Here is a 13,368-nt window from a genome sequence, read left to right as displayed (position 1 = left end):
CTGGCCACCTCAGTACAGGACACTTCGGGCTGCACTTCGTCTGGCACCAGCTGGGCAGCCGCTTGATGATTTTTGCGCACAGTTTGGGCATCTGGCGTTGGTGCTGTGCAAGTTGTAAATGGACATCTATAAATGGTTAATAATTGTAAATATTGTCAATGCATTGTCCTGTATAACCTTGTAAACTCTCAATATACAATCTGCTACACTATCATTACCGCACTTACCTCTAACATGGCCTTCTTCATCTTAGCCAGCAGCTTCTTAAGTCGGTCCATCTCAGGTGTTCGCGTCTTCTTACAGTTCATCAGGAAGACTTCGTCTGAGATACGGAGGAGATCTTTGAACTCCTCTTTCATCAACTGCAGGAGGTAAGCTGCTTGGCGCTGTCCTGGAAGGCATAAGCAAAGCGAAACATAGATGAGAATTTTAGTTAACTTCACGCGGATCATGGCATGGCATGACCATCAATATGTCTACAAATGCCATTAGGCTAAATCCTGTACAGGTTTGTGCATTTAGCATACTGTATACATAGCACTGCATATTGCATAATGTATTAGTAAAGTATCACATTGCTTTGCTTCGTTCACTTATAACATGAAGTTGGATATGCAGTCTTGTATACTCACCACTTGTGGGCGACACTTTGTCGGCATGGCTGGCCACTAAGATGACGTCACGCTGCCGGTTTGGGTTGCAGGATTTGATGAAACTCAGCCACCGGTGGACCTGGAGCAAAACATTCAACAGCTAATTTACATGGTTGCCTAGACCTGCTCTGAAGAAATGATATGAGAACATCGTAAAAACATCCCATTAAACTGGCCTTGAAGTTCAACATTAATTACGTCGATGAAGGTTAGACATCCAGGTAATAAGATACGCCAAAAAGCAGTTACTCAAGCAACTGGATATGATTTTGGAACGTCAGACGTTGCACTTGGGATTTGGCACTCCCAGCCCCGAGGACATACAACACTTAAGCTCCTGTTCTGCATTCTACCTAATTTGCATTATATTGTCTTGAATTGTCTGACTTTTGTTCCTTTTTCTACTTCCAAAAAAATTGTCTTCATGCTATTTACATATCAATCAATAGTTTGTACATATAAACCTGCTTTTCTGCAGTCTTCCAGTCTGTCACTGACGAAAGCTGGTGGATACTAGCTGAAACGTCTGACGTTCCAAAATCTTATCCAGTTGCTTGAGTAACTGCTTTTTGGTTCAACATTAATTCCATATCATATCGTACAATTAACAATTGTGTTTGGTCATTTATGCAGATTACAGTTTAATTCTGAAGTGCTGTTTACGTCTTGTTCTTTGGTGTCGTCCATGATGTTGTACAGCACAATGGAGATGGTGTTCTCTGCATCCATGAACATACTGTGGGTTACCGCGTACTCCGACTGACCAGCAAAATCCCAAAGGCTGACCTCCCCCACCCCTGGAATATGGAACGTCCAAACATCCACCCCTGGGGTGGGGTCGTGAAGCTCCTCGGCTGACGACGATTTTCTCAGTCCTTGGAGCAGTGCTGGCACGGTGCCCTGTTGGAAAGGAGTTACCTAATTACTCTTTAATGAAATTTGCGATCTATTAGTCTGAGAAATCTACAATTCATCATAATAATTTTTCTCTTGAAACGAGATCGGTAGGATTTATGGAAGAAGCAAAGTTCGTACATACCCTTTGAAAACTTATCTTGAGTGTGGACTTTCCCGCTTTCTCCATCCCAAACAAGGACACCTTACACCTGTCGGTCTTCACTCCGCCAGACTTCTGCAGCAACTCGCTGTACAACTTTTCTTTGATCACTTCCTTTTCCCGATTCTGGTAGGAGGTAGAAAAACCAAAGAGAGCGTAAGTTCATAATAAGCGGCCATTTTGAACAACAGGTTTGAGAAATAATACGGAAATATTTTCAACACATCTACTCATAAGTTTTCTTTGCCAGCACCAGCCTATCGTGATTAACCCAAAACTAAAGACACTCATCCAGTCATAGATCCGTGAGAATATTGTTCACCTTCAGGACACGAAGAGTCTCCTTGTTGCGCTCTGCATCAGAAGGTGCCCGTCCGTCCTGTACAGGGAGACATCAGAAATGTGTCATTCTCCATGTGTAGCCTAGCAATGTCTTAGGATGCTTTATCAAGTATTAGTGCGACTTTTGAACGGCTGATATTGTAAGTTATACTCTAAATCATATATATTAAAACATTAACATCATGTGCATATATTGTTATACATTATGCAAATAAGCATCTAATTTGCATAATTAATTCCATTTTCCGTGACTGATCATCACCACATACAAGCATCCCTCCTGAGCACTCTATGTACCACCTGGTATTGCATCAGAGAAAATCGGCGAGAGATGTGGTGTGCGACTGTATAACCATCATTAGGCTGTCTCACACTAATGTCTTGTGGCATCCAAACCATGTACAGTACACACCATGTAATATGATTTGCATGGCATTTGTCTCACAAAGCTGCTAAAATGAAGCTTGTATTTATCAACTCCTGTACTGCCGTGGGGCGTGTTCTGTATCTGTATCGGTATAGCCGGTACAACCGCCCTTCGGTGTAACACTGACCAGCTTCTGTATCTGTATAGCCGGTATGGCCGGTATAACCGCTCTTCGGCGCGTAACACACCAGCTTCCGTGTTCATGACTGTTTCCGACAAAAGTGTGTACGCATGTAGTAAATACATTATTTTCAACGTCATAAACATCCAGATAATCTATAGGGTCCTTTTTAAGACAAATGTGTATTACCTTATTCCTGGCCGTCACGTCTGCCCCATGACGAATCAGAATCTCACAAGTCCTGGTGTGGCCCCAGACAGCAGCCAGATGCAAAGGTGTGTTCTGGTCCTGTACAGGGAGGAAGGTCAGGGTCAGTAGGGATGGGTTCAACACGGACAACACTTATCACGTGGGTAAGGAGCAGTATGAGCTACATGTCAAGTTGCGTATACGTGTATCAGCAAAAGTTCCTGAAACCCCTGATATGGATCCGTCATACTTGATCACTCACTCACTCACTCAGGTCCGCATGCTCCTAGAAGCGTAGCGCCCCGGCAAACTGTCCTCCAAGCACTTCTGTTCTGCGCCGCTGCCCAGGCTGTAGTTAGGTTGTAGCCCGCTGCTCTCAGGTCTGATGACAGGACATCCAGCCACTTCTGTCTGGGCCTGCCCCTGGGTCGGGTCCAGTTAGTAGGAGTGGGTTCCAGCAGTAGTCTGGCTGGTTCTGAGGGCGGAGATGATCTGGCGAGGTGGCCGAAGAGTCGGAGGCGGGCAGCTCGAATCTTCTGGGAGACTGGAGGCTGGTTTGTTGACCGGCGTAGGGCGATGTTGGTAACACGGTCATACCACCTAATCCCCAGAATCCTGCGCAAACATTTGGCATCGAAAGCATCTAAGTGCCGCTCCTGTGTGGACGTCAGAGTCCATGCTTCAGCACCATACAACAGGATGGAGAGGACTAGGCTGTTGTAGAGCCTGAGCTTGGTATGCACTGACAGCCGTCTGTCGGACCAGATCTTACTGAGGTTGGCCATCGCTGTGGCGGCCCGGGCAACACGGATCCTGATATCAGCCGAGCTTTTGATCAGGTATACTGTATATGATATTGATCTTATGCCACATTCATGCCTGTTTCCTGTATTATCACCTTAGAATTTCTCTATTTATGTTGTACCTAATGAGTACCTAATCATCTCCTGTTTGTATCATTGTATGTGTCTCTGTTCCACATTCATATCTCTATCACCTATTTATCTAATCTGTAGGGCAAGTTGCAACAAGTGTGTATTACCTTATCCCTGGCCGTCACGTCTGCCCCATGACGAATCAGAAGCTCACAAGTCCCGGTGTGCCCCCCCTCAGCAGCCCCATGCAAAGGTGTGTCCTGGAACTGTACAGGGGGAAGGTCAGGGTCAGTAGGGATGGGTTCAACACGGACAACAGTTATCACGTGGGTAAGAAGCATTTTATGTAAGATTTAGGTAAAGTTCTTTCAATCAACAAAAGGTTCTTAAAAGTTCTGTTATAGACCCACCATACCAAATACATGTAATAAACTGAATACCTAACAAGAAGCCATAGGTGACAATTCTCCGTGAACTTTTATATATTGCAACAAAATTAAAAATAATCTCAAGCGTCAACGCCAGACCTACTGTGCAGACATTAGGCAACGGTTAATACAATGAGCGCCCGGCACAACCATAAAACATAAAAAGACCTAAATCCATTACTGCTCCAAGGTCGTGTGCTTCAAGTTCGAAGTTCATTTTAATTACACACACACACAATCATTGCATTCACATAAAGATCTGACTATCATGGCCGCGTCAGTAGTAACAAAGACAGCCCCACCGTCTTACCGTGCCTGTTTCTTATAAGCGCGACTGGCCAGGTCAAGCACCGCGAGTGTTACTAGTACTACCGCCGGTTAGATAGATACCCGGGCGAAAACATATCACCGACACCATAGGGATGTTTCAAAAATACGCATTAACATCAGTATTAAAACTGCTAGGGTGAAAATAAAAAGACGTGCATCACCACGGACATAGTGGCACACCACATGCCAAATTACACAGTAATAGCACGTACAGAACAATGCGTTTTTACTATCCACATGTTCTACAAACGGCCCCATTCCTAAAGCATGGGGAAAAACATCTGGTACCACTTATCGAACCCTCCGCGTATCTGCTTAAAGTTTGTTCTCCCCCCGCTATTCCAAACAACGCGTTTTTCTGGACCATTTCAATTTGCCTCATAATTGTAGGGGTGCGTTTGCAATATCACATTGACCGCGAAAACAGCAACGTCGAAAATACACCTTCTTGCATCAACGCGGACATGCCCGCAGACGGCGTATAAAATTGCATGCCGACTACACAAAGAGAACCCCGTGTTATAGCCGCAAACACGAAAATCCAGCCCTTCACAACATTCCGCCAGGAGGTCCTGACCTCCTTCACGGAGTAATTATGTATACTGCTTATTGTATCGATTCCATGCCGCATATACTGTGGGCTAGTTTTTGTATTATACCTTAGGTTTGTTTATTCATGCTGTACCTACTGCGTATGTTTGCATTATTGTCTCTATCTCTGTACCACATCCATGTAATCTGTAGGGTCCATGTGAAACAAGTGTGTATTACCTTATTCCTGGCCGTCACGTCTGCCCCATGACGAATCAGAAGCTCACAAGTCCCGGTGTGGCCCCCAGTAGCAGCCCGATGCAAAGGTGTGAACTGGTACTGTACAGGGAGGAAGGTCAGGGTCAGTAGGGTTGGGTTCAACACGGACAACAGTTATCACGTGGGTAAGAAGCATTTTATGTAAGATTTAGGTAAAGTTCTTTCAATCAACAAAGGGTTCTTAAAAGTTCTGTTATAGACCCACCATACCAAATACATGTAATAAACTGAATACCTAATTATGTATACTGCTTATTGTATCGATTCCATGCCACATATACTGTGGGCTAGTTTTTGTATTATACCTTAGGTTTGTTTATTCATGCTGTACCTCCTGCGTATGTTTGCATTATTGTCTCTATCTCTGTACCACATCCATGTAATCTGTAGGGTCCATGTGAAACAAGTGTGTATTACCTTATTCCTGGCCGTCACGTCTGCCCCATGACGGATCAGAAGCTCACAAGTCCCGGTGTGGCCCCCAGCAGCAGCCCATTGCAAAGGTGTGCGCTGGATCTGTACAGGGAGGCAGGTCAGGGTCAGTAGGGATGGGAAGTGACGTACACGTACATTTCCGCTCATCAACTTCCGGTGGGGTTTACGCGTTGATAGAGGCTAATGTATGCGTAAGATTTGTGCATGTTCAGGTTGGTTCGATATTTCAGCAACACAACTGCTCCTGACTTCACGTTCCCGCCAGACTCGCCATGTAATGTATAACTTTGGTATAATCTGAATCTTATTTTTTCAGCCAGTATAACCACCGTTCAGCGTAACAAACAGCTTAGCAAGCACGCCGCTAGCTACGTCACAGCGAGTGAGGTATAATATAATATAATATAATATAATATAATATAATATAATATAATGTACATTTGTGCAACTTAACTCACTTGTTACATTGAAGTTTGTATTTACCGACTATTGGTGCAGAGATGGGCATGTTTAGAACTGTTCACATCCATGTAATTTGTTCTTTTCAAACAACTGCTTATTACCGCACTGGCCGTCACGTCTGCCCCATGACGAATCAGAAGCTCACAAGTCCCGGTGTGGCCCCCGTCAGCAGCCCGATGCAAGGGTGTGTACTGGTACTGTACAGGGGGGAAGGTCAGGGTCAGTAGGGATGGGTTCAACACGGACAACAGTTATCACATGGGTAAGAAGCAGTATGAGGTGAAGTTCCGTGGATCACTAACAGGTTCCTAGGATCTCCGGCTACGATCCCGCTATATCGTGACGCGGGTGCCAACTTTCGTTCTATTTCAGTGAAAAAAACAACAAAAGGGAGTGATATGTGGCGCTGTACTGAAGTTAAATCCCTACTTACAGCACTAAAAAGAAACGAGTGAAGTAATGAAATAAGTATGGAAGGAACAAACCTACGCACAGGTCGACTATTGACTGGATCGATGTTGATTAAACCCAAGTAACGTAGGATAAATCAAGGTAACGAGTGTAGAGCGAGAAGGGATCCATACTATAGATAACTACAGTACTACCACCTCACATGTGTAACAGAAGAATGGATAGTCGGCTGAAATCTCTCCGTGTCTCTTGATTCAAAACCTCTGAGTCAAAAACTAGACGGACTGAATCGCACTCCTAGCTATATAGCGGCCCGTCCGAGTGACCGGCTCCCGCCCCTGGCATCAAGAACTTGTATAACAGGCGTAGGCTGAATCAGAAGCATAGTTTGAAATCCAGTTTCGAGGGTACCACAAGGGATAACTCATGTCATTGTTTAGTCCCGTGTCCTTATACGACCTTCCAAATGGCTTTTCCTCTTAAATTTACACCGCGCACAACTAGTGTTGTTATCTAGAGAACATTTTCTGACCCAGACTGAGTGGGGAAACTTGACACGGGAACCACGAGTCACCCTGTCAGGGTTCAGGTCAGGAGAAGTCAGGACTGAGTTATTTCTACTTACCTTGTCCCGCGCCTCCAAGTCTGCGCCGTGTTCGATCAGCAATGCGGCCACTTCAGTCTGCCCGTGCTCGCTGGCCACATGCAGGGATGTCTGCTTTCGCTGGATAGAACAACAGTTGGGACAATAACCGGTTACAAAACGACTGTATAGGCCGTGCATTTTTTAGTTACTCAAAATGACATATCCCGACAGTTTTTTTACCGAAAGAAATATATCCAGAATGATATCTAGTTCTGTCCACCGCTTTATCAGAGCAATTTCACACCTTTAGTTCGGTTGTCAAAACGGTTTGCAACAGTTTCTGATCATCTAAGCAACGGGTTTTCATCATGTTCTGGTTTCTTTCAACATTTAAATAACGTAATAATACAGTGAACAGTGGTGCCGAACCCAAGCTATATGGCTTACTAGTATATCAACGACAAATGTTATACATCTGACATGTAATAAGAAATAACATGCAACAGTAAGGTACACGAAATGCCTGATACAGATTCAGAGGTGAAAAAATGAAACAACAGTAAAAAGGTTGGACTACGAGTCTGTAACATTGCATGAACTAACAGTTTGCTTACCCAGTCCCAGTACCTCTTGACCCTGAGGTCCACCCCAGCGTCCAGCTCCCTCCTCACAGTCTGCACGTCACCTTTCTCCACAGCCGTGAAGAACGTGCGCAGGTCCATCTCCTCACTACCTGCTGGGGAGACATGGAACAAATTAGGCTTTGAACAACGCATTGAACAAAAAAAGTATTTATCAAAGGTGCACACATCAGAATTTTTTAAAAATAAGTTTATTTTTGTAATCGCCAAGCAGATCATATAGTAGTAAGGCAGTGTCCATTGGCCAGAGGAGTGTCCATTGGCCGTAACTCCTCTGGCTAATGGATACTGTCTTGCCACCGAAAGGAATCCGCTTGAAGATTAGATTTTTCTTTGCTGGTGCAAATTCCTAACATTGTTTCCAGCTGTATTGGTTCTGTATACAATGTGTATTGACATGGCAATAGTACAGGTCTAGAGTTTTTGTGAGGTCTTCTACACAGCGAATAGAAGAAAATCTAGTATAAAGTTGCAAGTATTCTATATCTATCAGGTGCGTACTTTTGGGCCTAAAATAAGAATTTGTTCGATAGGATAAAATGTATTCGTTCTTTTTTTTTGAGCGAAAATAAGAAAGGTTTTGGGGTTATCATCCTATTTCATCTGGCGGATTTTCAATTTATCAGGCTGGCGTCCGGTCATTCTTAATCTCCAAGCAGATCCTAGGGGGCAAAGGACAGTTTCAAAAGAATATCGAATTGGCCAGGCAGTATCAAATTGGTCAGAGATGGGTCCAATAAGCCACCCAAGGAACTGCAGAAAGTCTCAAGCATCAATGCATCATAAACCTAATCACTCAACACATGACAGTAGTTCTAAAAGTACATGCGAACTGCGATGCCCTTGGGTGGCGTCTTGGATCCTCTCTGGCGAATGGATACTGCCTGCCTTTTGCCTTCCCAATTTGATACTGTCTTTTACCTCCCTAGGATCTGCTTGGAGATGAAGCCGTGCAGACATGTCAACACAGACTGGCGGGTAAACATGATCAGGTCGCACCTTTGGACCGGCTGCCTTATCAACAGCGCCATTTGCCGTGTGTTTGTTAATTACATTATTTTTACATAAAGGTTGCCCATAACTAACTACTTTACTTTAATTACAACAAAGTTTCAACGTATTATTTAACACCATAGAGGCAGAAAATGTCATACTTCTTACCTTAGTGAAGTAAAATCCAAACTTCTCTGTTTTTAGGAACGTGGATTTGCAACCATGTAGTTTTGCTACCCAACGTTAGATATTTATCTGACAATTGCAAAGTACAACTTTAATAAAAGATTGATTATAGTACAATACAAACTCACATTGAAGGTATTAAATATGTGAGCGCCTCTAGCTCTATTTGATCGCTAAACCTCATGTCCGTCAATGCAATCATGTCTTTAATGGTTTATTACAATTCTGTTTAATGAGTAGGGGTGGGGGTGGCGCACTATGTTGTTTATTATGTAAATTCTGTCAATTTTGTTTTGTTTCTTTGTACGCGGGGTTGCTAGAATAAGGTTTTTCAAAACTTGAGTGCAACGCCACAATGTCCGAATGTTAAGTATAGAAAAAAGTCAGGTATGTATACATGTGTTTGTACCACTTATAAATAGGTTAAGTAAAGTAAGTATACATGGGTTATCAACATTAATGTGACCAAGACATGTAAACTCGTATTCTACTGATATTTAGCACCATACCTGCAGTCCTAATTGATCAGACAGCCGTTCTGGAGTCCCCGTTGTCCGGTTTATGTCCTGTTGTGGTTGTTTATCCGCTAACCCGGACCAGAAGACCGGACAGACCCGCAGCCCAACATGGCGACCGCCGCCACATCACGAGACACAAACAGGTGCGCCGGTTTGGAGACTTTGAACTTTTATCACCAGACGTGTGTTTGTCGTCCCCCTGGTTAGTAAACTACGTCAGGGAGTTTGGCGGGAATTTCAAACGCTCAGAATCCGTCTGGGGCAAAGTAACGGAAGATCAGGTACTAGCCTGCCTACCTACCTGCCTATATGCACAGGCCAAGTACTGGTCCCTTGCTCCCCTCCGTCAGGTACTTCCAGCCAGCTGTATCAAGGGCTATAGTCTCTACTTCATTCAGGGTAAGAGTACTAGTTAAAAACTAAAAAATAAGTTTCTGGCTCATTTTGCAACGCCACGCCTAGACGGGAATATCAAAACGCTCAAAGTCCGTCTGGCGCAATTTTGCCGCGCAAAGTAACGGGACAACTAGTTGACAACTAAAAATAAGTTTCTGGTTCTTTCTGCAACTTTACGCCAAGATGAAACGCTGCTCTTAATGGTACTTTTCCATATCTCTGACTCAACAGGCCTTCGTTATGAAGCAGGTGAGCCAGTTTGGGGACTTCGAACTTTTATTACCATACGTGTGTTTGTCGTCTGCTTGGTTAGTAAACTACGTCAGGGAGTTTGGCGCGAATATCAAAACGCTCGGAGTCCGTCTGGCTGGTTCGTTCTGCAACTTTACACCAAGACGTAACGCTGCTCTTAATGGTACTTTCCATTTCCTTGACTCAATATACCTTCCTTATGGCAATTATTGCCAATTGAACAAACTACAAAACATTGTAGTCACTTCTCTTGTGCAATAAAAAAACTGCTAACCGTACTGCAGCTGATTTGCAAAATTAAGAAAATGTCGCTATATTTGACTAATTTGTAGATCCGGAAAATGCCAAGGGAAAATCTACACGTACTTCTAGTATTTTGTCTCGTCCAGTTAAGGCGTTTAATTGTTTCGCTGCAGTTCTGGTAATTATTTAATTGCCATTGAATTTATTTGGCGCAAGTGTTTCATCGCAAAATATTGTCAAACATGTGTTTATCAAAATCAAACTAACAAGGATGTCATTCAGGAAAGGTCTCTACAGAGTCCAGTAGACAATGGATCTTCAACTTGCGCCTTCAGTTGATTTTGTATGGTGTTATACATTGTCTAACAGTGAGCACTAATGAATACACATGGCACTCATGTAATAAAATGATAGCCTTTATTCAAGACGGTCCAGTGCAAAAGTGCACAGTGTCTCCTAATGTTGAACATTCGCAATATTGCACCTTAAAATTTACTGCTTCCAATATTGCACCTTAAAATTCATTGCTGACATCGAAAATTTTAGATACATTTTGAGGAATAGAAAAATAGTTGGCCCTTCGATTCCACACGAACGCGAGATTCCACCCCTTTATTGCACATGGAACAGTCCGATGCTGAGAAATGCATGCCCAGATTTCTACAGCATTGATGTCCTTCAATACAATTTACTTGGGCCAGAAATTTTACATGGTAATTCCATCTTCCAAATTACGAGTATGTACAGTCAATATGCGCCCAAAAGCAGTTACTCAATCAATACGATTTTGGAATCATATCCAGTTGCTTGAGTAACTTTTTTTAACCTTTTGGCGTATCTTATTACCTGGATGTCTAACCTTCATCGACACAGTCAATATGAATACTATTTATAATCTTATACTCTACATTGCACTCTGAAATAAATGACCGACGGAAGTAATGCTAACTACGAACATTATTCGCATGATGTCATTTCACTGTGTCATTCCTGTATTTCTGTAAAGATAATTTTTACATCCAATCAGCCCCAAAATGCCAGGAGGTTGATTCCGTCCTTTGTGAGCAACAAATTTACCTGACAGCAAAACAGCAGATTGCAGAAGACTTCTATACAATGTAAGCAATAATGTTATAGATGATAAGCATTTTGTGTTGGTAACACGTCCCATTGTCTATGGGGATATACCTGAATCAAATCATGTAAATCTTGTGAGCAAGTTTAGCTTACTGTATTGCTATCTACCTATTTACAGCAGTGTATCTATGTCACAACAAGAAAGTAATTATGCCCATTCTGCTGACTGTACCGCTGTCACAAGCTAGCTAGTGAAACATAATTTTCCGAAAGGAGTCGGTTACGTAGTGTCCTGATATTCAGATATTAACAAGGATCTGAAAAACAAACATCACGTGTACATGTCGGTATGTCTACGACATATGTGACGAAAAATGCAACTGTCAATTACAAGCAAGTATAGGAGGTTCCGATCTTTAAGGCTAAGTTCACTGCATCATTTCCGCCACCTCTTCGAAGCTTCCAGGACGACCTAGATCACTTGACGCGCGTCTCTTCCCTTCATCAGTTCCCACGGCGTCCCAGCTGGTCTTCCCTGTCCTGTAGCTCATCGGTGCGCTGCGTGTCTTCTTCCTCCGCCTCCTCTAGTCCTGTGTGTACGCCAGCCAGTAGGTCCTCTCCTGCTGGCCCAGCAGTGACGGTGTCTGCGGCAGCTCGTTCTTCACGTGTTTGGACACGTAGTCGTGAAGGACGTTAAGACTCACCGCTCCTAAACCTGTGGCCTGCCCGCGGAAGGACAGGCAGTGGTGACAGTTAGCTGCTTCACAGCTGTTGCCGCCCTGCAGGCCGCTGATGATGTACTTGGTGAACACACTGTACTTGTCCTTCTTCCCGGACTTTTCCGTTTGCCTGCTGGACGCCCAAAGCATGGAACCTTTCGGAAGTTCGTCGTTGTCATGCTCAGATGGTGGTGTTTCTGGACTAGTACTAGTGTCGTCGTCTTCTGGATAGTCTTCTTTTTCTTCTTCCTCCTCTTCGTCTCCACTGTTAGAGCTGCTGTCCTGCGGCTCCCCTTTCATGGTGTATACCTGCACGGATGAGGAGTGGCAGGCATCCAAGATGAAGAGTGACTTAGTCGCCGCACTTTTCTTTAAGATGCCTCGTAGTTTCCTGGACCACACTGTTGTGTGGCGGAATTTGAGGCCCCGTTCAGAACCGTGGCCGCTGTGGTAGTAGATGAAGAACGTCTCCTGGTCTTTTGGAACCTGCTGAATCTTCGCTGCTACTTCTGTAACTGCGGCTTCAACATCCGTGATGTTTGCATTGAGCAGCAACTTGACATTCTCCTTCCTACGAAAAAAAGGTTGTTGACATAAACTTTACCAGGACTACTATCTGATGCCAATTCAATGAGCTTCAAGCAATTAAAAAAAAACAAAGAACATGATTACCCTGTAAGTTCAAGGGCTGAAATGTATGAGAAATATTTCTCTAACCATACTTGGTTAGTATGGCCCAGACCTAATTCCCGTTGAGTGTAAAAAAAAAGAAGAGCAAAGCGGCGTCATAACATGTTACAGCATTACCAATAAGGTCTTAGAAATCTTCCCTTTGAGACACTATCTTGTAAGGCATAGCATTGAACGTACCTCACACCACAGATGTTTGGATCGGCGAGGACCTCTGTGAAGCCCCTCGCATCCTCCTCAAACCCCTTCTGGCCGACAGCGATAACAAACGTGTTGTAGCCTGCAGCATAATGTAATGATCATAATCATTATAATCATCAATAGGAACAAATCAAACTGTATCGATGTATTTGTCCAAAAATAGTCAACAAAGCTAAACCGACTCAAATACCAAGACCAATTAAACTTTAAAATGATTTATTGTTTGCCATAAGCTGACATGTCCGGTAGAACGCACAGATTTGATGCATGTGTGGCCCAGGTGTACATCGTGTATGTTGTGCATGTTATTTGCTTAAATCGGGGAT

At 43.6% G+C, this 13,368-nt stretch overlaps 1 protein-coding gene across 1 annotated transcript in view; it reads right to left on the bottom strand.

Annotated features, from left to right (window-relative positions):
• LOC109479344 overlaps positions 1-13,368 on the bottom strand; it is a 100,520-nt gene that overhangs the window by 49,913 nt on the left and 37,239 nt on the right. The window contains exons 9-13 of the mRNA XM_019781295.1: positions 7,166-7,264; positions 5,650-5,748; positions 5,194-5,292; positions 3,832-3,930; positions 2,790-2,888 (exon numbers count right to left, since the gene is read on the bottom strand). Coding sequence (XP_019636854.1) covers positions 2,790-2,888; positions 3,832-3,930; positions 5,194-5,292; positions 5,650-5,748; positions 7,166-7,264 — 495 coding nt within the window. The remainder of the gene's footprint in view (positions 1-2,789; positions 2,889-3,831; positions 3,931-5,193; positions 5,293-5,649; positions 5,749-7,165; positions 7,265-13,368) is intronic.

The sequence above is a fragment of the Branchiostoma belcheri genome, unplaced genomic scaffold (genome assembly GCF_001625305.1).
Source record: "Branchiostoma belcheri isolate BF01 breed outbred unplaced genomic scaffold, Haploidv18h27 scaffold48, whole genome shotgun sequence".
NCBI lineage: Eukaryota > Metazoa > Chordata > Leptocardii > Amphioxiformes > Branchiostomatidae > Branchiostoma > Branchiostoma belcheri.
This window is presented reverse-complemented; position numbering and strand designations above follow the sequence as displayed.